At 41.4% G+C, this 25,151-nt stretch overlaps 1 protein-coding gene across 3 annotated transcripts in view; it reads right to left on the bottom strand.

The window, feature by feature from the left end:
• The window catches only part of LOC139656398 (glycophorin-C-like), a 38,415-nt gene extending 13,805 nt beyond the window's left edge, over nt 1-24,610 (bottom strand). For 2 of the 3 annotated variants that reach the window (XM_071533957.1, XM_071533959.1), the window contains exons 1-2: nt 24,469-24,610; nt 21,899-22,203 (exon numbers count right to left, since the gene is read on the bottom strand). In XM_071533957.1, coding sequence (XP_071390058.1) covers nt 21,899-21,980 — 82 coding nt within the window. In that variant the 5' untranslated portion in view covers nt 21,981-22,203; nt 24,469-24,610. The remainder of the gene's footprint in view (nt 1-21,898; nt 22,204-24,468) is intronic. The other variant, XM_071533958.1, reaches the window with a different exon arrangement.
• Between the last annotated feature and the right edge of the window lie 541 nt (nt 24,611-25,151).

The raw sequence follows: 25,151 nt of genomic DNA, 5'->3' as shown, positions 1-25,151 counted from the left end.
ATGTCATGCTGAATCCAACAGAAGCTGTCCTGGTGCCCTTGAATAAACCTACATTAAAGCCCTATATTTCAACCCATTACTGGATTTAGAGATTGGATTCAAAACTTGGCAGACAGATTCTTTGTTACATTGCAAAGGCTTTACCAACCTATTGCTATTTTTGGTTTTGTAATATCAGATTGCATCAAGCTGGTGAAAAGTGAGCTGTATTTCTTCTCACTCATGGCATGATTGTGTGAAAGATGGTATCAGAAAATTGGTCCTTAAGGCAACACTTCTAGGCACCAGAGATTGTTTGTTAAATGTTGCACTTTTTGTGTGGAAAGTTAGATAAATGTTATGTGTGTTGGAGCAAATTAACAAGGTGGAATGTCGGCGTGTGTGCCATGTTCATCCCTGATGCCCGTTACCCCTCTGTGATTACTTTCTGCTCTTTGCCATAACAACAACCAGTGCAATACCTAACTGTTATGTTACTGTTATGTACAAGTTCACAGACATCATCAAAATGTTTCAACAGATGACTTTGTTTACATGTACAAGTAACCAGGGGCCTGTCTCACAAAGCGAGTTTAGTGGGTTAGAGAGTTAGTGAGCTAACTTTGGTCTTAACCCTGTTTTCTGTCTCACAACAGTGACTCATCACCATGTTGACTTGGGCTGCATACCTATGTCCTGGCTATCACCAATCAGCTCTCTGGAAAAATGGCATCACCACTCCCAGAGGATCCTGTGACCTGTTTTAAATTACTTTTATAGCAACAATTCCATCTCCAAAACTCGATATGAACAAAAACATTGCATTCCAATGAATGAAACGAGTAATAAAAAGAACTGTACAGGGGGATGCTATTGAATGAACAGATAGTAAGAAGGACTCTTCACAAGGCAACAGTGTTTAGAGACCGGCAGAGCCCCTTTCCATGATGAATTATTATATCAGAGATATATTAAATGTTTGTAGTGTTTCCAGGCCATCTGCCCAATCTGGCTATCGCCTAAAAGAGAGCTTCTATTAAATAGTGCTCTTTGCTAGTGTTCATCAGGAGCCAAAGTCAAGTCATTCAGTCTATCAGTCAGTCCAAGTTTGGTAGCTATGGCTGACGATGTTGAGCTTGCTTTGTGAGACAGGGCGCTGGTTTTGGGTCGACACATTAACAGCATAACTGGGTTAAAATAACCTGGTAAAATCACTCTGCTTATGAGAAACATGGTGAAGATGCCTGGCTTACTCTCATATTAAACATGTTACTGTGGAAAGGAAACATCTCACTGCTTTCACTTTTTGGTTTTCACCGTCTGCCAAAACTAAGACACAGCACAGCATTAGGGGTGCATTTAGATGTCAACAAAAAACACTGCACAGATTACTATTGGGATCAGCATTTCTTTTAGAAATAGGCTATTATTCACAGTCTAACAGGGAGGGAGAACATTCTGTTAACTGGAACCAGAGAGACTCAATCACAAAGGTTCATGTAAACAGCTTAACCGGAGTAAGACCTTAACCAGAGTATGGACAATAGTACAACAGTATTGTCTGGCATGTAAACACAGCCAGGGACAATTCTTCACAGAAATCCTTTCTGGGGGGGGGGGAATGTTTACCCAGGTAGGAAAAGTGGAGGGCTGAGGGTGGGGGGGGGGTAGAAATGAACGATGCATGCGAGGGGATTGAGAGCAGCCCCAACTTGGCAGTCCCTCTTGTTTATCCACAAGTGGGCCATCAGTACTGCACCATTACGCTGCCTCTCAAATATTTGGCAGTCCACACCTTTTTCACTTATCTACCTCTCCCCCCACATTCTTCCTAAGCTTTGTAGCGTATCTGACTTTGTTCAGCTGTTGGCTCTCTATCCGACTCCAACTGCCTCACATGCGCTCCCTCGGCTCCCTCTGCGAGCTCTGTCGCAAAATTAAAGCGCCTCTGGTTCGAGGCGGCGTAATCGTCGGACTGTTGCGGAATACACTGGGAGTCGGCGGGGGGGAAAGCACGGAGATTAGCGCATGATAAATCTGATCATTTAAGATGCCGCCATTAGGAAGACTCATGGTGCCTTGCGATGTCTCCGTTCTGATTAACACAAAACGAATTCTCTTTCTTCCTGACGTGTAGCTTCACTTATTCAGCAGTCCCAGAGGCTGTCAGGGCAATGAATTAGGCCGCCCCCCAATTCCCACAGCAACATTTGTTAAGGAGAAACCTCCCAGCCTGCCGTGTGACCTTAAATTTTGACAGTGCAACAAGAGGAAGTTGTTGAGAGAAAGAGCGATAGAACAGTGTCACACTCCGGTTGAGATTTGAAGACTCACATTTCTGGAATTTGATTTACACCCATTTTCACACATTTGCCATATGCAACACCTTTCTACAGGGATGGGAATATTTTGCTTGTTTTTCAGAAAGAAGAGAGATGTCTCAGATGTTATTTTTTTTTCCTGTGTCTATGAACTGGGAGTGGAATGAATGAGATACATTGTGTAGGATGATTTAGGCAGATATTTTACTTTATAGAAAAATGAATGTGGATGATAATGCTGGTGCTCAGGATGGATGGCCAGCAGACAAATACAAAAGATGTATCTGCCAAGTCAAGATGTACATTAAAAATGCAAGTGAGAAATAATATTCAGTATTTCATATCATATCATATAATTTCAGTGGGATAGATTATGAAGTCCTGAGAGAGTTGTGGTGACATCTGGGAAATTGGATATGACCTCACAGGTCAGTGGGCCACATAGTTATTTAGTGAACTGAGAAGAATATTATGTTTCAGGAGCGCAGACTGAAAAATCATATTGGAAAACAGACCTGGAAGGGTTGGTTTGGGATTCTGCTGGTCTGAATTGTGATAACTAAATAGCCCAAGGCAGTTTAGGCAAACGCTGATATTTCCATTTATAGGATAAACTAACAATCATAGCTAAAATCATGCACTCATGCTCATTCAGCATATACAGTACAGAAGCTGCAATTGGCAACTTTGCACTTTGGCAGCCCCAAGTGGCAACTGTTTGAATTTTTGAAAGTTGAAGGACTTCATTACCCGGAAATCTGTAAAGTAAATGTCTTTTACTTAGTGTCTGGTGGACAGTGTTGGGCGGTAATGTGTTAATAGTAATATATTAATTTTTCCCAGTAACAAGTAGAGTTCAGCATTCTCTTCCCCCTCAATACAGATCCCGTACTATCCACCTTATCTCCACCTATGGTGCCGGAAAGGTGTTTAACAGCCAATCCAGATACTAAAGCAGTCTGTTGAACTGATACTGCCAAGTGCACCGTGCTCTGGACCAAGGCAAGTGGTGTCAGAACTGGAGGAGGTGAGTTCTAGAACGCTCCTGGTGCACAAGGTGGAATTCTTTCTACGAAGCAGTTTCTTGAATCACCGAGATCCCCATTAGCGAGCTGAATGGCTTGAGCGTCAAACTGGGATTTAAGTGCTTCACCGACAAGGAGTACCAATTCCTAAAGGAGTATCGTGCTGCCATGAAGCCTCTTGAAGCACAAGGTGAGGATCACTGTTTCTAAGGCCGTTTCTATGGCACTGTTTCTATTTCTATGGCTCTTCACTGACCCTTGAAGCATAGATTTCAAAGACTCTTGCCCTGAAAGACGGCCTTTCTAAGATGACAGCTGGCCTCCCTGATGCCATTGCACAGGTAGGTCAGTGACAGTATGATATAGCCCTTACCCTGATTTATTTTCAATATAATTTGCATAGTCCGTTTTTACAGCCAATTAGGATAACCGTGGCCTTGGGAGCCATGCCTCTTGCATAATTCACTTAGGACCTGTACCCTATTACTGGCCCAATCTTTTCTGCTGCAACAAATGATATATTTAACTAACTAATCTAATTTAATTTAGTATTTTAGGCAGTCAAACCCTGATGTTGCCGAAGTTTAAACTGAGGTTCTTAAGAGAGAAGGTGAGGAGAGAGCACTAAAGCACTGTTGATGGCCAAATGTCGCGCACTGCCCCCCAGGGAAGACAAGACCACCTCTCTACCTGTGCCCACAGCCTTTACCAGCAGTGAGAAGGACTTTTTTACATTTGAATCAGAGTCTGAGAACACCTACTGAGTAGACAGTGGACAGAAGAAGTGATGGACTATCTGAGGGCAGGATTTGGGGATGGAGATCCTCGACCAGTTCCCAAGGATAAAAAAACATACATAAAATGCAACACCCCGATCTCACCCAACGTGCCAGTGGAGCAACTATTCAGCTTAGGAAGCTTGGTGCTTACACCGGGAAGGTACAGGCTGTTGGATAAAAGGTTTGAGAGGCTTTTCTTAATGAGATATAATCTCTTTTTCAGTTCAGTGGAATAAGATAGTCCTGTGGTGAAGCAATATGAAATTGGCTGTAAGAGCTTGTAAGCCTACTGTCTAACCATTGTAGCAGCAGTTAAGATAGAATTTCTTTATTGTCTTATGGTTTCATGAAACTGAAAAACTAAAACTCATATTGGCACTTTAAAACCATGGAACAACTTGTATTATTGGACATAATTCAATCTCTAAAGATGATATTTTGTGTCCTGACAAAACAAATCTGATTCCAGTTCCTGTAACTTTACCTAAGCCTGATGGACTTACTCTTAATTGACCTTTTCTGGTGTCCACAGCAGTTAGAAACACATGAAGAAATAGCTGAATATGAACATCAGTTCAGACTGTGGTTTGCCCTCACTTCATTTTGTTATCTAGGCCTTCTAAGCTTGAGGAACTGCTGGCAATCAGATGTCAACATCCATCTCCTTCTATAAACCCTTGCATGGTGGGGTTGTTTCCTGTAGTTGGTTTGGATTACGTTCTCACTCTTAACGAACCGTACTTCAGTTCTCTTGTTAGAGGACTGAGACTCACATTTTCAGGTGTCTCGATGGGAGTGTTTTTACATAAAATACACCAAAATCTCACCTATAGTGCGCCTTTAAATGGGGTCTCAAGCCTCTTTAAACACGATTTAGAGGTCGGATCTAATCCTGGTATTGTTTAGTGGCGGCTTGCTGAGACTTTGAGTCATAAGGGGAAGGCCATAATTATTTTCAAAGACCCTGCATGCAAAAAACAAGAAAAACATATATTATAGAGTGAATAACGGCATCTAACAAAACCTCAAAGGAATTATTTGAGTACCATTCAATTACAGCACCTACGGCACCTTTGAACACGTTGAAAAGGAAAAGCCATTAATCATGTCATGAAATCAGAGAAAGGCAAAATAATCTGAGGCAAAAGCATATATGAATCAGGGAGAAATTGTTGTGTAGAAATTGTTTTAATTGCGGGGTGAATAATATATTCGGTTCAAGAAGTCTTAGAAGCAATAATGAGACTTTTTATCTTTTGTGTTCACAGAGAGACAAAGGCTAGAGGTATCATAGAGATGGATCTCAGGAAAACATGATAATAATAATGTGTAATCCTGACTTTATTTTAGTTTTGCCAGATTTTGTTCCCCGTTCTCCGAGTTCAGCTGTGTGTTCTGTGAATTGTTAGTTAACGAAAGCTGAACAATGGTATCAGTGTTGCGGCGACTTCCTCTCTAGGGCAGGACATCCTCAAGGGAATACTGTCAGACTCGGTAAAACTCTGGTCCCGCTTCACAATTCACACTGTGTTTGGATGACCCTGCAGCTCAGCAGAAGATGAGGGCACACACACACACACACACACACACACACACATATCCATGCACGACGCATGTCTGAATATATGCACACAGATGCCCAAGTACAAGAGCATGCAAACACTATACACACAAATGCTTGCACGCACACACGCACACCCACACACACATTTGTCCTGGAAAGAGGTTTTCAGCTCTCATCCTTTCTTCCTGGCTGCCTTGTGTCCAGCTGCATCTGGCTGGGACTTTGGAAATGGAGGTTCTCCGCTCCATATCTCTCCCAACCACACGTCTGCAACACTGGAGGACAGGACTTTCTCAGCATCGCTCGCCGTTGTTTCTCCCTCATATATTGGAAAAGTTCAGCGAGCCAGCGGCTGACCGGGGCCATGGGAAAGCGTAGAGCCAGAGCCAGCTTGTTAATAGCTATGAAATCTTATGACAGGATCAGATGACTGGCTCCAGGCGTGGCCGGGGCTGACTGGGGACAGATGGTGCAGCGGGGTCTCGTGCTCCCTGCTGCCTCGCCGCCCATGGGGATGAGTGAAAACAAACAAAAAAAAAAAGCCCTGTTCTCTGTTGTTCTAACTACAGTGGACAGACCACAGAGAGACTACTGAATTAGGAAGAGGATGCAAACAAGCTGAGCCTTATAGAGCATGGCAGATTTCAGTGGGCGGGAGGGAATGTTGTTGCTTCGTTTGAACAAACCCTGAGAGGTTTGTCTGAACCGTGTTCAAAAATTTGCCGAGAGAAGTATTTGAGAGAGTTAAAGCCTCAATATGCAGCTTTTCCACATTAAAATACGGATAAATAAAAAAAGGTGTATTCTACATTTGCAGCCTGTGTCTCTCTGTTTCCCTGTGTGTTCATACCTAAATCTCCTTTGCCTCAAATTGGCTTTTCAAAGATGTTGGGACGTTTTTGTGGGTGTGTCGTATCGGCGTGGCCAGCAGTGAGCTGGGTGTGGCTATCAAAGTGAGGCTAGTGAGCAAGGAAGTCATAAAGACAACAACAACAACAATGGAGGAAAGCAGTAAGAAAAGAAAGAACAGCAAAGCGAAATGCTCAAAAACATGGTGAACATCAGCGTTGCTTTTTTAGTGGCAGATTGTGCACCTTCTGCTTTTTCAACGCCTGTGGAGGCTTTACAGATGTTGTTCCCTCAGCCTCAGGCTAGATGACATCATCAAGATGACTGGCAATTGTGGGGCTGGAACTTGGCCAACTGAGTGGGAGGAGGGCGGGACGAACAATACACTTTGTCCTTTTTTCAAGGAGAAAAGTTGCAGATTGTAGCTTTAAGTCTCTTGGAAGCTTTCAAAGATTGATGGTTAGTTTGGTCTGCTCTTGTCACATAATGTGTCTGTTATCAACGTGTAATCATCATTTCTATGGTTTACTGGTGCACTTGTATATGATTTTATGGTATGTTTACTGGGGGAGTGTTACCCCAAGAGGATTGGAGAGCTTGCCGGACACGTGCGGTCCAGCATCCCCCCCACCGATGGGCTGTCGCTGCCTGCATGGCTCTGCATGAGGGATAAGGAGAAGGGAGTGTCTGGTGGGGTTACTGTACAACTGCCTTCTTATCTCCGCCGCAGCGCTGGAGGATGAAGTGGGGAGGAGGCTCTGGGGGCTCTAAGATAAACAGACACCAAACGCCATTCTCTGCCTTTGCGCTTTTCCTCCCCACTGATTTCCAAATACATCTTCACCGCAGTTCCACTTTTCCTCCCCCCCCCCCATCTCCCGGTAGGAGAAAGTACCTCCAAAGCCCGCAGCTCTAAAACTCAACACATCCTGTTCCAAGTAAGCTGGGAATAGGTGGTTTCCTATTCCAGCTGGGGTTTTTTTTCTCTCTCTCTCTCTTGCTCCCTCTCTGACTCACTCTTCTCTGCTTCCACTTTTTTACTTATCGATTTTTCTCCATCTCATTCCCGTCCACTCGAAGTGCGCGTCTGCTGTACTTTCTCTGCCTCACACCCACTGTTTCATTCTGTCACTCTGCATTTCTCTGCCTCTGACTGAGTCTCCCTCCTCCAGCCGGCGAACTCCCCATCGCTCTGTCATCTCATGACCTCGCTCGCTCTCTCCGTTTCTCCCCTCTCCCTCCCTCCCTCCCTCTACCTTCCGGGGAGTTTCTCGCAAAACACTGACAGAGAGAGAGAGGTTGAGAGAGAAAGAGAGAGCGAGAGGAGAATTTGAAAATCTCCATGCTGTGTCGGTGCCTCCCCACCTCTCGCTAAGGAGTCTCTCCCTGGTTTGTCAGCTCTGGCAGCCCTTAGACAAGCCAAGGTCAGCTCCACTGTCATCTCATCTCAGCTCCATCTGACACATGCTTTCATGCTAAAAATGGAGAATCCCCTCCGTTGTTTCCGGTCCTACATGGCGCCGCGTCTGAGTTGCCGAATTCTCCGTTCGTCTGAGGCAAACAGGGTCAGGGTTTTTGTAAAAGACGGGTCTATTTTCATGGAGATGCGGCGCAGATATCATCAGAAACATCGTACGGAGGCTGAAAGTACGGCTCACGATGAGCACACAAGCCTCTCTATTATATCCCGGTTAATGAAAAGCCGCCGTATGACATGCAGAGAGCAGACATGCCTGAGTTCAAACAGACAAAGGCGGTCGGGGCAACGGCAACATCCTGCATCGACACCTAAGCCCTCTCGGTCCCGCAGGTCCCGGACAGCTTTCTTGTTCTTGTTTAATAAGCGTCATGAACGGCTGGAAGGACGGATCGACACACGGAACAACGCACACACGCCCACGCGTGCACCGGAGGACATGACAAATACAATATCCGTCTGTGTGCATGAGCCAGGAAGCCCACGAACTGGCTGAAAAACACATTGTTAGATTTCACTGTTGTCACATTTGAACTATCGTGCTATTATCTGGTCATCAGCTGCAAAAAAAACAGACCTGCAAGAAATTCAACGTGTTCAAAATGAGGCTGGCAGGCTTCTACTTAGCTGTTAGTGTTGAAAAGACGCATATGCAACTTTCATGGTCGACTGTTGAAAGTAAAATTGATTTATGGCTGCTTTTGTTTATTAGAAATATAGTCATCGACACAACACCACACTGTTTTTCTCAGAGATGAATAAATATCTCTACTACACATAAGCACCAAGCACCTTGTATTGCCCAGATCAAGAATTAATCTGCTCAAATCAACAGTTGTATATCGAGCCATTTCACTATGGAATTGTCAATAGCAATTTTTTTTTTTTACATATTTACTTATATTTTTTTTAACTTGTTAAAATAAATTTGATTATGAGTTAAGGTCAAATGCTTGATTTTAATTCTATTTGTTTTATACATATGTATTTGACTCACACTTTTTTTTTTTTTTTGTTTGTCCTTAGACTTTTGATAATATTTGATGATATATAACAACGAATCATTGTTTACTGTACAAATGTGACTTATGTCATTAATATTTCTACTTGTCTTTCAATGCTGTAGCCCATATCAAAGTGGTCCTAATTTTACATTTTATTGCATCCTGGTTTTAAACTTTGTGCATATGGTTTGGATGTATATTGTGTTTTAATGGGACCCAAGAAAGAATAGCTGACAACTTTGTGCACCGCTAATGGGGATCCTTATTAATAAACTAAACTAGAAAAGTTTAGTTCATAACCAGTTCATAGTAGCATGCAAGTGTCTGACCACAATCTTCATGTGTTCAGAGCTGTGGGTTAGGAAAGGCAATAGAAAGAATGACGAATCTGGTGAATGACTCATAGTTGATTTACTGTAAATAGTCAAATGTACAACTACATTAGTTTCAATATAACATAACACTGACTTGAGCTGAGGTGGAGTCTTTCTGGAACATATGGTCTAAATTAAGGATAAAAAATATGCATAACTGTATAAAAAAAAAATCCCGCACGCCAGCCTCCCAAGCTGTTCGCTGATAATTTGAAGATATTATTATCTCGTCATGGATAAATGAGAAAACCTGAAAGCACACAGTCAGCGATGATGTTGCGTTATATTAACACACACTAATTCCACTGAAGATGAGGGAAGATGTTTTTAATGACGATCACCAGGAGTGTTTTTATGACAGAGATGTACTGGCGGTCCGCAGGAAGACTTCACATTTAGAGCCTGGTCTTTCAGAGGAGGAGCTGTGCCTGCAGGCATGATGGCAGGTAATTGTCAATTAAAGTCAAAATCAAATTCCCAGCTAGCACATTGGGGACATTAGCAGTCAAGTGCAATAGCTAATTTAATGCTTGCTTAAAGCATAAAACTCTGACCATTTTCGACCTGGACCCTTTTTCCCCCACCATACATCATGATGGATTCTGACCAAAATCTCATCAGTTTTTTTTTTTTTTTTTTTAACTTTTTTTTTTTATTAAAAGGTTCAGAGGTATAATATAATTTACATTTGATCAAAGTACAGTAGGCTGCAAATTTAAAGGTAAAAGTATCATTAAAAAAATCTATAAAATAACAAAAATACACACAAATCTTTTAGAATAGTTATTGTTTTTATGACTTTTCTGTTTTGGCTCTCTTGAATGGAGGTATAGTGAATATTAAGTTCAATCAGAAACACTTAGATGTTATATAGACATCTACATTTTCAGTTTATCCATGACCTGACAACTTTCACTATTTATTTTGCACTACTTCATACAGCAGTGTAGCCACAGTTGGCCGACAAAGGAAACAAGTGTTCAAGTAATGACCAAGGTAGGATCATAACTGTGTTAGAAAGGCATGACATCAGATAATTTTCATTTATATGTCTTTACCAACATGTCTCATTATATGTTGAAGACATTTTTGGGATTGACTCTCTCTCTCTCTCTCTCTCTCTCCATCTCTGCCTGTATTGACACCCACCATGCGATACGCTGACATCCTTTACTTTCACTTGGCATGGATTGCCAGAGGAATAAGTTGTCTAAACCAATGACATGCTCCATTTGATAATATTACAGCTTACCTGGTCACGTCTCTCCCTGCCTGAGGTGCTCTCTCTCTCTCTCTCTCTCCGATGGCTGTATTGACAACCACTATGTGACATGCTGACAACTTGTTTTAGTTTAATTTTGTTCTTGCGCTTGGTATGAATTACCGAAGGAGATGTATGTTGCAAAGAAAAGCTCAAATCACAGGGAGACGCTGCATGGGATAACATTGCAGTTCACATGAATTCCTACCTGTCAACTCTTCACGCCTCTGCATGGCTTGAGCTGTCTCTCTGGCTCTTTCTCTCTCTCCCTGATACCTCTATTGACAACCACTAAGTGATACTTTTTTGTGTTCTGGTTTTGTACTTGGAAAGAATCGCCAGAAGAGAAACTGGTTTAAACCAATGCTCAAATACCTCAGTCCTAATTCTAAATAGTTGAAGCTTACCCTGTGTGCGCTGTGGTCACACAGGCAGGATTTGAGACTAGCAAGCTGTCTTGTACAATTATCTATGCTCCTCTCGTTTCTCAAGTAAATAATAGCTGACGTGAAAAAAACAGTTAAAAGTCAAGGGCAATGTCACCATTCAAAGTACAGCAAAGACTGTGACAACTTCATTGAACTTGCTTAGCAAACTGACTTTTGGATAGGATAGGTTAGGATAGGGTCCACACATAAATATCACATACAACAGGTAAAAAATAAAGAGAAATACAAAAGAAAAAGAAAAAAGAAATACAATAATAACAAACTACAAAATAATAATCATAATACTACTACTACTACTAATAATAATAATAATAAATAATAGGAAAATAGGATAATAAAAAGTTACTTTCAGCACTTCAATGTACTATACCTAATATACTATACTGCTACTATAATTATATAATAATTTAAATTTAAAACCTTTTTTATTGCATACCTTAGTGATTTCAGGTGTCATTACTCTATATATAACTGTACGTTTCATTCCTTTCTGTATATGACTATTGAATTTATGCTAACTAGCAAGACTATAGCAATTCTTATTTTTATAACATTCCTAGCTTTAACTTGGCCAGCTAGACAAGGTTATCTCTTACAAATCACTGAATAAATCTGCACCCACATCGTGTTTGATTTGATGCTTGTGCCTTAGCGTTGGGATGGGAAGACGTTAGTAGCTCTATAGAGAGGCAATTGATGAGATTTTGGCCAGAATCAACAGTTATGATGGAAAAATATGGGAAAATAGGGTCCTGGTCAAAAAATGGCCGGAGTTATGCTTTAATCATTGCTTTCGCATAGATTGGAGACTTCAGAGTTCATATTTATCAGAAAGTGACAGCTTGAGGCATACCAAGTTTCTTTGAGCTCAGAATGATTTGAAAGCACTTCATTTTAAAATAAATCCCCCACGCTTTTACAGCCGCTGCATATGACTGAATCATTCTCCGACAGCCTCGTTCTGCCACATATCCAAAAAGTATGAATGGGCTTTGACATTTTATGAAAAAGACAACAGACCTATGCTGCTCTACAAAGGCAAAGTGCAGTAACTACCAATATCTATGTATTTGTACTATTCGTTGTTTTGTTTTATCTGTTTCATGGGAATTGTTTGAAACCTATTTCAGCCGTATTCAATGGTTTACCTTATTAATTTATATATAATATAATATTTTTAAGTGTACAGCTGAAATAATCCAGGTATTGTTTCGCCAATATGAAACACCTAGTTCATTAAGAAGATATAGGAGGGATGTGGGGGAAGAGTGGGGCAGATGCTGGGTAATATAAAATATTAATAATATAATATATTTCCATTTTATTCAGAATACTAGAATTGCACTCGGAGAGCGCAGACCTTCGCCAAGGTTCGTGCTATTATTGCTTGTTCGTGAGTCGGATCCGGATCCGCTCCAAAATTTAATGGGTTCTTCCTTGGCCCATGCTACACCCTTCCACCAAGTTTCATGAAAATCGGGCCAGTAGTTTTTCTGTAATCCTGCTAACAGACAGACAGACGGACAGACAAACAAATGGCACCGAAAACATAACCTCCTTTGCGGAGGTAATAAAAGAAAATATAACATAATGGTCACATATATTCAGAAATGCCATCTATCTGTAAAATGAATCAATGAAGCAATCAGGTTTTCAATCAGAATATAAATATAATCCTACTATCCTTCCTATATACTATATAAAATGAGGAAAACTCTGTCCTTCTGTCTGTCTGTCTGTCTGTCTGCATCCATTTTGCTCCTCAATGGTTTGGCCAATCAATCTGAAACTGCACATGGGCATTAAGCATTGGCATGGGCAGGGACTGACAACGCTAATTTTTCTATTTTCCCAAATTTACGCTGTTTATGCGCATTTTTGGAGTTGTGGCCAGCTGCGGCGCCAGAGTTTTTCTTTTGCTGGTGCTATGCGTTTCAAAACAGTCATATAAGATATAAGCATTTATATGCTTGTATCTTGATTTGTGTATGAAATACTGTAAACTTCATTTGTGTATGAAATAAACATTTGTGTATAAAAGTAGTGTATGGAATAGAAAATTCTGAATGTTATCAGGATTTTTTTTATTGAAGAAAACAATTTGTAGTTGTTTGTAACCGTCTCTTTCTTCCTCCCTCCATTTCTCCAAATCAACTAAATCTCTCTGAATATCAGCGAAAATGACTCTTCTCTCCTACATGAAAATACAACATTTGGACATTTTTATTTATGTTTATTGTAAATATTAGCGGGAAGGCACATCAGGTGATCTGCAGGAAACTTGGAATTACTGACTGCAGATCAGCCAAATCTCGTTTGAATCAGTCAGTTCGTATGAGCCTAAGTTAAGACAACTGATTCGAGATCAGTAGTTGCTATAAATTTGACACTTTGATACACGCCTCGAAGTTTGTTTCAACACGGCAGTGTCGCAAAAGTGTCGAAGTGTTTCAAAACGCCGTTTGGAGTCCGCCCATCACTATGGACTAGTTATTGAATAAAAATAAATGACTACATTTACTGCGAAGGCTGGGCTAAAAGAAGAGAATATGAGTGTTTTCAAGTTGCAGGTTGGCTTCATCAGTCATCTCACATCATTTAGACTGACGGTGACAGTGATATTTTGATGGGTTACATGGCATTTCCAGTCAGTCAGTCAGCATCATGTGTAGTTTCTGCTCCTCTCAGCATTATAATAATCATCATTTCAACGTTGACATAGGTTTCAAACCATGCCAGCTGACAGCTGCCTCTTCCCCCGCTTCGAAAACATTTTAGAAGACAGATCGCAGACTTCTGCAAATGACTGAAACTATAGCGCTAATTAGCGAGCTAGGATAGCTAGCAGGGAAGTTTGAGCTGGGTTAGCTAGCCACGTTGTGTGGTAATGTCCCAATCGAGGAATGAATCGGGTTATTGAACTGACTGAAGGATTATCATTGAGATATCAGAGAGGACTTACAAGCAAGTCAGGTAGGAATCAGATCCTTCTTTCAGTCTATTAGATGACGTGAGCCGGTGGCTATTTCTACGCTAACAGCAGAGGGCAGTGCTATTAACTTAGCCCTTATTTTATATATGTAATGTGAGCTTGCCAGTTTGCTTACCATTATCTGGGTATTTGTTTTTTAATGCAAGTTCCACCATGAGTTTTCCTCTGGATAGCGCCATTACTGCATAGCTTGGCCCAATCCCAGTGTCCCCCCTACAGACTGGGCCCTGAGCCCTCACAGACTTAATTGACGTCACCTGTGTGCACAGCTGTAGTTTCCTGAGTGTGAGAAGTCATGAGGGCTCGAAATGGTACAGGAGGAATGGGACAGCACTTTGTGGCATCACGTGTTGCCTTGACGACGTCAGACGTTACTATCCCCCATCAATTAATCAATTTGTAATTTACTCTTTGTTGCGCTTTTGTCTAAACAGCATTATTAAGCTAAAATGAAAAAAATGTTGAATAATATTAAATAGGCCTAGGTATATGTCATGCAACATTGCAAAGTTTATACTGTGCTAATGGATGTAGAAAATACTCTTCATTCTACTAGAGGTTAATCTGCACTACATCATTACAATATGAAAAATATGTCAAAAAAAGATAACAAAGAAACAGTAGGAGGTACATTGAAAACAAAAGGTACTTTTAATAAAGCTTAATGAGCACAAATAAGAAAGCAAAAGGCTATATTACATGCTGCTTATATTAGCGGCATCTAACTTCCTTCTTAAACGTTTAGGAAAACGTAATTTTCTTTTTTCTCAAATGAGCTGTTTATTCTGTTTTAATGTTGCAATGTTTTCTCTTTTAACTGTATCTTGCATCTAGTTTCAACCGTTTCATTCCTGTTTCTCTCTAAGTTCTTGTTAATTGTTTTTTTTTTGTGGTTTTTCCTTAATTAGGTTTTTTTTTCTTTTTTATCGGGTGTATTTCGCTGATACTTTCCACATACATGAATATTAACGTCACAAACACTATGAACTGTGGGTAATTCCCTCAAGCAAAGTCTACAGAAATGCGGACTTGCTGAAAGTCTGCATAAAGGGCTCATGAAGTCCGCCAGTGAGCCCTCGAGCACTTACCGATTTCACAGTGGGACGAACCTGAACCCTCGCGGACTCGTCGGGAACGAGCGCCAAAGTCCGTGAGTCTGTGAGTGCGGACTTTGGGATTGGGCCCTTGAAGTCGTAGTAACAGCAGTTGCAGCGCGGTGAAACCAAGCCAGAGTGCAGTAACTTCACATACTGCGGTCTGCCTTTGTTTTCTCATGGATTTTGTAGTTACTGCAAATTTGACAGTCCTTTTTCTCTCAAATGGTAGTTCAGCCCAGACACTTTGTCACAAGATAAATAAGATGGTACAGAGCCCAACTATGAACTCAATTTTGACCAAATGTGTAGTTACTGCGGTTTGCCTTTGTACGGCACTATGTGCCCGTGAAGAAAGCACTGGTAATCCTTTAAACCTCGTGTGCGTCACAAGAGCCGGTAATTTGCCATGTAGTGGAGGAGAAATATAATTCTTGTCCTTTGTCCGCTGCCTTGAAAATGGAGTTTAAAATAAATCGCTAGGGAAGAACATACTTTGTAAGTGGGTGTACACAATTTAAAAGGAACATGACTGACTTCCGGCTGTGTAATGTATTGGCTGTCATTATGTTATTACCTTCACCTATTATGTTATAACCTAGACTTCACCCTACTGACCGAGACCTGGCTGGATAGAAATGGCGCAGTCGCGCTCATTGAGACTGCACCTCCTAACTTCAAGTTCATCCATACCACTAGATCTGATAAGAGAGGCGGTGGAATAGCTGCTGTCTTCTCTGATATATATAGCTGCAAGGAAATCTCCCTCGGGGAATTCACGTCTTTTGAATACCTTGCTGTATCTATACACTGTAGTGCTGCGATTTTAATAATTACTGTCTATCGGCCACCAAAATCTAAATGTGGCTTTCTTGATGAACTCTCTGAGCTACTGTCCAAGGTCTCCACTGACTACGATTGTTTAATTATCTCAGGTGATTTTAATATTCACGTTGACAATCAAACAGACCCTGATGCCAGAAACTTAATTAGCCTACTGGAGGCATTTGACCTCACTCAGCATGTTTCTGGCCCCACCCACAATAAGGGGCATACTCTGGACTTGGTCATATCAAAAGGACGTAATATTTCCGTACCCTGTGTCATGGATGTTGCTATCTCAGATCACTGTTGCATATTTTTTGATGTGTCTGCTTTTCCTGTACAACAGAAGAGTACTCGAACAATCAAAAAACGTACCATTGATAATAACACAATTGAAACCTTTAAGAAAACTGTAAATGAGTTACCATTGTTCATGGCATCACCAACGGAGGATCCTGTGAACAACTTCAACTCAAAAGTACGAAATATCATTGACAGCATTGCACCTGTTAAAACTAAAAACATAAAAAAACAAAAAGCCCCCTGGAGAAATGGAGTGGTTGTTAGGCAGTTTAAGAGAAAGTGTCGCCAGGCAGAACGACAGTGGAGAAAGACAAAACTTCAGGTTCACTATGAAATCTACAAGGATAGACTGAGTTACTACAACAAAGAAATTAAACAGAGAATCCTTCTTCTCTAAAATCATTAATGAAAATATCAACAATAGTAAAGTGCTCTTCTCTACTGTTGATCGACTTATTAATCCACCATGTCCAACCCCATCAGAGATGCTGTCCACTAAAAAATGTGAGCAATTCGCCTCATTCTTCAATAACAAAATTATTGCCATCAGACAGAACATTAGTGCCTCAAGTTCTATAAATGAACCTACCCTCCAGTTCTCCAGGAATATTACTTGTGCCATGTCTCATTTTGACCCTCTAGACCTACAACAACTAGACAATTTTGTTGGGCAGCTCAGGTCCTCCACCTGCTGCTTGGATCCTCTCCCTACCACATTTTTTAAAACTGTTTTTGACTGCTTAGCACCTGAGGTATTGGAAATGATTAACTGCTCTCTTCAGTCAGGTATATTTCCTGCAGCGCTTAAAACAGCTGTCATTAAACCACTTCTGAAGAAGAGTAACCTTGATGCAACAGTTATTGCTAACTACAGGCCCATCTCCAACTTACCTTTCCTCAGCAAAATACTTGAAAAAACAGTTTATTCTCAGCTTAATAACTATCTAACATCAAACAGCCTTCTAGACACTTATCAATCTGGTTTTCGATCCCACCATAGCACAGAAACAGCACTTATCAAAGTTGTGAATGATCTGCATATAAACACAGACTCCAATAAACTATCTGTTCTTGTGCTTCTGGATCTCAGTGCCGCTTTCGACACTGTTGACCATGACATTTTACTACAGAGGTTAGAAAAATGGGTCGGCCTATCCGGCCCGGTTCTAAACTGGTTCAGATCCTACCTACAGGACAGGCAGTTCTTTGTGTCCATTGGTGACTTTGCCTCGGAAAGAGTGAGTATTATGTGTGGAGTACCCCAAGGTTCGATTCTTGGACCACTGCTGTTTAATCTCTATATGCTCCCACTCGCACATGTCATACAGAAACACAAAATAAACTACCATAATTATGCAGATGATTCACAACTGTACATATCCCTGTCCCACGAGGACCTAGATCCCATACATTCCCTAACTCAGTGTATTGATGATATTAATCTATGGATGTCACAGAACTTTTTACAACTGAACAAAGACAAAACAGAAATACTCATCTTTGGTGCAAAGGCTCAGAGACAGAAAATTGCAGCTCATCTCAGTTCTCTGTCTCTGGAGAGCAAAAGTGAAGCTAGAAATCTGGGTGTAATCATAGACGGCGATCTAAATTTTAAGAGCCATATCAATCAACTCACAAGATCAGCCTTCTACCATCTAAAAAACATTTCAAAACTGAGGGGCTTTCTATCAAAATCAGACTCTGAGAAATTAATTCATGCATTTATAACAAGTAGATTAGACTACTGTAATGGTCTTTTCACCGGCCTCCCAAAATCAGCTGTGCGGCGACTACAGTTAATTCAAAATGCAGCTGCACGCGTTCTCACCGGAACTAAAAAGTCTGAACACATTACACCGGTTCTTAGATCCCTGCATTGGCTCCCTGTCAAAACTAGAATCGATTTTAAAATTCTACTACTTGTTTACAAAGCTCTAAATGGCCTTGCACCTCAGTATATAACAGACATGCTAATTAGATACAAACCAGCAAGAACTCTCAGGTCCACAGGCAGCGGTCTTTTAACCGTCCCTCGTACTAACTCCAAAGCAGGGGATGCTGCCTTTTGTATTTATGCCCCAAGTAGATGGAACGCCCTGCCTGAGGACCTGAGAGAGGCCCCCACACTGAACACCTTTAAAACCAGGTTAAAAACCTTTCTTTTCACAACAATCTATGGCTAAGTTCTTAATGTGTATGTGTGTGTGTGTGTGTGTGTGTGAGTCTGTGTGTGTGTGTTTTGTATATTTTGACATTGGCATATTCTGCACTGATTCTTGTGTAACTGCACTAACACTTGTTGATGCATATTGCATATGCATACTGTATTGTCTTTTTATGTAAAGCACATTGTGTTGCCCTGTGTATGAAATGTGCTGTATAAATAAATTTGACTTGACTTGACTTGACTTCAAATGCAGGGTAGTGTAGGTGGGAGGAAGTGCATGGGTGGAAATTAAGGGGGGGGGGACAGAGAGTTGTCCCCCTCAATATATCATTGTAAACATATCTATATAATTTTAAATAATATAATAATATGCATTGAAAGCACTTGTGCTAATTATAGACGCAAAACAATGCGTTTTTAAGTTTCGAAAGATTGCGCCCCCCCCCCCCCCCCCCCCATATGCCTTACAGTGGTAGTGGTTTGGTCCACTGCCCGAACCCCCACACACATGAACCCCCACACACATGAACCCCCACACACATCAGCCCTCGGTACGAGTGTCTGTGGAGCGATCTCTGGAAGTGTGTCAGTGGTGGCTGACCTCCAGTAAGTAGCTACTTTGTAAAGGATGTGTCAGACATTTTTCTTTACTTCGACCACTCAATAGAATAAAACACATTTACAATTGTAACCAGACTATAATTTGTTTGCTCCATTACCTCGCGGTTGAATCTTTTGCGTCAACGCGGCCGCCATATTGGTACGGGGCAGCCGCGTCTCCTAATGCATGTCTGTCTATGGAGGCAGGAGGTCTATCCACAATTAAAATCATCATAACTCGCTGAATTTTCGACCGATTTTCAAGCGGTTTGATTTATTACAAATGCCACTTTAAATTGAAATGCGGGTTTTCATACCAAAATACTTTATCTTTTGTAGATGGTAACAGTAATATTTCTATAATATAATATTTAAGATTAACTTACCCTACGTAATTAGGTTCTAAGTATATTTTTTTTTTCTTACTGCATGTAAAATGGCTGCCACTATGTAATTTTGAGTATAATTTTGGAAATAAATGAAGACATAAGGGTCTCCTCTATATACATTTAATACAACAGTACTTTTGGCAGCACCTTTGGTGTCCCCTTCAGGAATTACTCTTGAGAAATTTTTCTGTTTATTGTCCGCCCCCCCCCCCCCCCAACAGTGAAATGAAATATCCGCCCTTGGGGAATTGCACAAAACAATGCTCTGACCAAATCATGTATCGGATCCAGACAATCTAACTAAACTAAACTAGCACTTTTCTAGCACTGAGCTTGATAACATGAAGTTCTGCTTTACAGCTGGGGGATTTTTTTTTTTTACAAATACTCGCATGCTTTATCAAACAACATTTGTGTTTGCTCCGTTTTTCTGGAGGCCGTCCTATGACGAAAAAAATGAGAAATCTCTCGGCGTCAACTTCACGCTTCGTCAAATTATGTACAAACCCATGAAGCACATTTTAATAGCACGCCACAGTTGCTGCTGCCGCTTCTTCCGCTCACCCAGACACCGCTCTGTCACTCGGCTGACACTCCCCTTGCTATCCACTCCATGCCTGAGGCTCTGAAAAGGTTGATTAACGCCCATTATAGTGGCCATCTGTTCTCGCTCTCTAGCTCATACAATACAAAGCACACTGAGTCTTGTCCTTTACAATTGCAATGTGTGCGTGCGGGGCATTGAAGACATAATGTATATACTTTTCTTCTGTATCTTGTCCATACAATTCTACATGGCCTTCCAGCAAGGTGTGTTGATTCGCAGCTGGCAGTAAAATGCCACCCCCTGTGCACAATCAATTGTGTTCCCTTCAAGTTTTGTGAAATTCCCAGTCGTCTTTATATAAATAAAAGCGCTCCACCTTGGGGGAGACAGCCATACAGGGCAGGGAATCAACAACAGCTATCTTGTCATTGTCTGGCTTCTCAATGACTGCGATTCAAATCAGAGGCATGAGCGGAGAATTACAGCAAACGCAGACAGGACAATGCGAGCACCTGGAGTGGCAAGTGAAAGATGACGACTGCTTGTTTTTCATTTCGCTGTAAGACTCCTGACCTAGTAAAGTTCAAGCACTCAGTGTGAAACACTTCTTTTTCGCCAGCCTTATGCTCAAAACATCTCTGGCGCCATCAAACTTTTTCTCTCTCTCTCTCTCTCTCTCACGGCCAAACAAGGTCGGCTGTCATGTGCGTCGGCAATGTGTGTCCCCAGAGCTGCGGTGAAAGTCAGTCTGCTGTTGTACTTCCCAGTCCCACTACACACCAGTCTGCACACTATTTTCCAAACTCTATCCCCCAGTGCAGATGGAGTAGACAGTCACATTGGAGTCAGCGTTTCTGAATGTCAAACCCATTATAGCTTTTTTTCATATTAGGAGAAAGGGAAAACTTGAAACTACAGGTAGGAGCGTGGGCGGTATTTCAGGTGACATAATGCACCCTGTGGCGGCTATTGGAGGTCCACAGCTCTTTATCAACAGCTTTTCACAGATTGCTTTTCTGTGACTTGGCCGTCACAACAGGACTGAATAGATGTGCTCAATTTCTGTGATGTCTTGGGAACTGATCATTTTGCCGCTGATAAATCTGATCAATTTTGTGTTTAGATGTCAGCTTTTTAGTACCTGGTTAGCTAACTATCCCTGTCTTGTTGTAAACGTCTGATTAGCACACAAGCTAATGTAGAAACTAGTGTTAGTAGTGGCTATAGTCACGTGTTAACATTAACATCGGCTGCTCTGCGTAATTAGCAACTTGCTTTCACACAGATACGTGACATGAACACGACCTGTTAACACCAAATTACATGTTGGAGGCACATTCAGTGTGTCCAGCGCAAAATGGTTATCAGGAATATAAACAAGAAGTGTCACATTGCAGTAACGCAGTGGAAAGTAAGGGTGTTCTGGTCGGGGTGGTGGATGGGCGTTTGCATTTGCCTTCAATGCCGGTGACAGTGGCTCAGTTCCCAGCTTCATATTTTTATTTTCTACGTTTTTCTATTTAACCATGACCAAAGCACGTAAATCTGCATTACAGAGTTTGTGTTAATTTCACATATTTGTGTGAGATCACGCTGCAAATTAACCTGCTGGCTAGTTAACTAGCTAACAGTTTGTTCAGGTTAACTGAGCTGTTTCTTCTCAGAGTAGAGACAAGACAGTTTCCTATAACAAATCTTCATTATCAGATGTGTACTCAGAACACTTTTACTTATAACACTGCTGAATGGATCTACACCGACACCACAACAATATTTGTCAGATATCTCTCTTTTACTATTTGCGTAGTCAGTTCTCGAGCAGACCTCTATGATGGTGCCAGCTGTGGTTGCTGGGAGGTTTGTGATGCAACTGCAAAGCCTCTTTTGAAGGATACTCACTGGTCGGCATGGGCAGTGTCGTGGCCTCTGCTTTTGCCTGAGGATGGGTTGGGGTAAATGCCATAACTGAAGAGTTCTCCATGCCAATATGGTCTTTGGAACGTCCAGAGAGGGGATTGAGGGGGACAGCTGACAGGACAGAATGAGAGAGAGAGAGGGAGAGAGAGAGAGAGAGAGGGAGAGAATTATAGGTGTGGTGACAGTTAAAGAGAAAGCTATAGTAAGTAGTAAGGGTGAAAGTGAGAGAGAGAGAGCTAGGAGGTGAAGGGTGTCAGGCTGTTACACGGCTCTCTGGTTACGCGTTGCTGTGGGAAAGGAAATGAGAGGAAATGGTGCATTAATCTCTCAATTCCTCTTTACTTGCCTAAATACAACAGACTCACTTAACTAATTACTGTATCCCCACACTAAAACACACAGTTTCACTGCGCACCCAGATGCACATACGGTTAGGGCTGAAGTTGTGACTGCATGTCTTATATGGAGTTTACTGCATCTAATAATGATTAACATCTTACTACTTGATGTTGATTTCGATTGAGTGGCAAACAGACAAAATATCACAGATTATTACTTTAGACTTCACTCCCCCACTCGCCACCTCCCCTTTAAAGCCAGTTTTGAGCTTATGTCCTTTTGTCGAGTAAAAGATCCATTTATCCCACAAATGGATTGCTTAATTTGCACATGTAATGATGTAGCATCTTGTGCCTTTGTAACAAGTAATGAGCAACGTTTTTTTTTTTAACTAAATCAACCTATTGACTCCCTTTCCAGTCTCATTACCTGGTGTTTTCTTGATGTTTCTATGGTATATGAAGTGGTGATTTGTTACAATAAAGATTTGAATTAAATTGTATGAAACGGGACAGAATTTAATTAAACTGAATTACACTGGATTGATTTACTGAATGTAATCGAATTACACTGAACCGAAGTGAAGTGAAAAGTTCATTTAGTCAGTTAGAGCAAAACAGTTGAACAAACGTCGCCATGCTGATTATCTGTCTGAAAGCGTAGTGGGGTGGGTCCAGTGGAATCTGAGCTAGGCCATCCCATCCCATTGGATCTGGACCATAAGCCCTCCCCCAACCGAGCAGTATCTGTTGCCTGCTGACCCAACAGCTTTCCCGTAAACAGAGGAAGCGAGGCTTTGAGGGAGCATGGAGTGGCGCCTTATCAGGGTCAAACAGTTAGATATGGACTCTTGGGAGCTACAGCACTCCAGCAAGTTTTCCTCACACCAATAGCCTTTCAGCTGATTAGCTTCCTGTTGTATCTATCCATGTTTTACAGTTCAGTCCTCATAGAAACAACATATTTTTATAGGTGTCAATTTTAATGATATCATTTGCATGGTCTGTTTCATGATTTTTGCAGCACAAAACAAAACGCTTCACATTTTGCAGGATTTTTATACGACAGATTATGCTTTAGATAAATGCACTATACTGCAGATAAATGACAGCTGGTGAGGCAGGTATGATGTTAATCTGTTGATAGCTGCTCATTTGCATGACAAACAGGTTGTGTGGCTTTGTGTGAGGGCCTAAAGCTGGCTCTGAACTGAAGGTAGAGGCAGTTTGGAACAAAGTTTTAATTTCTAACTGCCGTTTAACACTTCTTAAGGACAAATGTCATTCACAGCAAAGGGCAATACCAGTACTTATGTTTTTTTATTGAAGGTGCCAGTAGCTGATTTTGAGTGCTGATATTCACTGTATTTAAATTTGACCATTTTCATCCATGTTTCTCTGCATAATTGTATTCTTATCAGGCTTGAAAAGAACTCTGAAAGAGCATTTACACCATCATGGGATACTAAAACTCTCCATTGAAACCCAGACTAATGAAATTCTTTTAGGGTTAGCAGGTCTTTAAGGCAGAGTGACCCACCACACATTCAATGGTAGAGAAACTCTGGGATACATTAGGCCTTTAAATGAAGGCAAGGCGAGTCAATTTTATTTATATAGCACCATTTAGACACAAGGCAATTCAAAGTGCTTTACAAGGGCATAGAAATACATTGAAAATAGGACATTAAGATGACATTAAGATTTTAATTTGCAGAAACATTGCAGGTTATCCAGACTGTTTTTTCTGTATCTGTGGTCAGGGAGGAACCTGCAGCATATCAGATGTGGATGACATGACTGGCTGATGTTTGATATTCAATAAAAGGACAATATGTATAGGTCTAACCTTAATGTGAATGAATGGTAAAGAAAAGTACTCTGTAGGAACACTGGCATTGCCTCGATATCTCCTGCATGCTGTGATGCCTCGACATTGCATGCTACAAGTTGTATTTTCTCAGAAACAATGAATGCTTCTGAGTTCTGAGTTGAGCTGAACATTTCCTTCCAGAATGCCTCGGCGCTGGTGATGTGTTTATAAAAAGACTCAGCGGGGTCAGCCCACAGCGATGGCACTGACAACCGGCCAGTCCTCAGCATATTGATTATTACAAGACACTCTTTAAATTTGCACTGTCAAAACACCGCTCTGACTCCTCAAATATACCCGCAGATACACTTTCCACAGATGACCCTAAAAGGAGCACTCACCGCCGGCTGTCCAGGCGCTCGCACAGCAACAAGTTTTCCGTCAGCCCTGCACCGCTCGCCTAGCCTCTCTCCAGACTTCTACCCACAGCTATGCAGAAGCTGATCTCCAGTGATCCAAAGGCCTCTCTTCACTCACACCATTAACTCCACTCAGCTAAGTTTTTAGAACAGGGTGGCTCGCATGTGAATTATGTTTTTTTTTTTCATTCCCCTTCTCTTCCACTCCACCAATGGCCAGGCAGGCCCCACCCAGCACCATGCAAATAATCCACAGCTGTTGTGTAGGCTGGATTTCACTTCGGTGCAGAGGGAGGAACTCGGAGAGAGGAAGAGAAGAGAGGGGGTGGGGGGTAGGGCAATTCCCTCCGGCCAAAAGTTATTTGTCAGGGATCTGCAGCTGTCTGAACTTGGATGTAGGGAGGAGGGTCATAAAATAATTTCATTAGCAGAGTTTGGACGCTGACACAAGCTTGTGAAATGGTCACTAAAACTAAATTTGGCCTTCAAGAGGACAATTCTTTTCAGTTCTAGTCGGGGCTAATGAGGACACAAAGAGAAAAGCGGTGTGGAAAGAGAACAGCTGCACAATGCAACAATTTGCTCGACATCATACTTAGTGCCAGGAAAAGAAGGTAATCACCAGAATAATTACATATGGTACAGTCGGCTATTAATAGATCACA

This window comes from Centroberyx affinis, unplaced genomic scaffold (assembly GCF_046629955.1).
Source record: "Centroberyx affinis isolate AG114_WGS23_722 - 3 ecotype Tasmania unplaced genomic scaffold, CSIRO-AGI_Caff_v1 ptg002470l_1, whole genome shotgun sequence".
NCBI classification, from domain to species: Eukaryota; Metazoa; Chordata; class Actinopteri; order Beryciformes; family Berycidae; genus Centroberyx; species Centroberyx affinis.
This window is presented reverse-complemented; position numbering and strand designations above follow the sequence as displayed.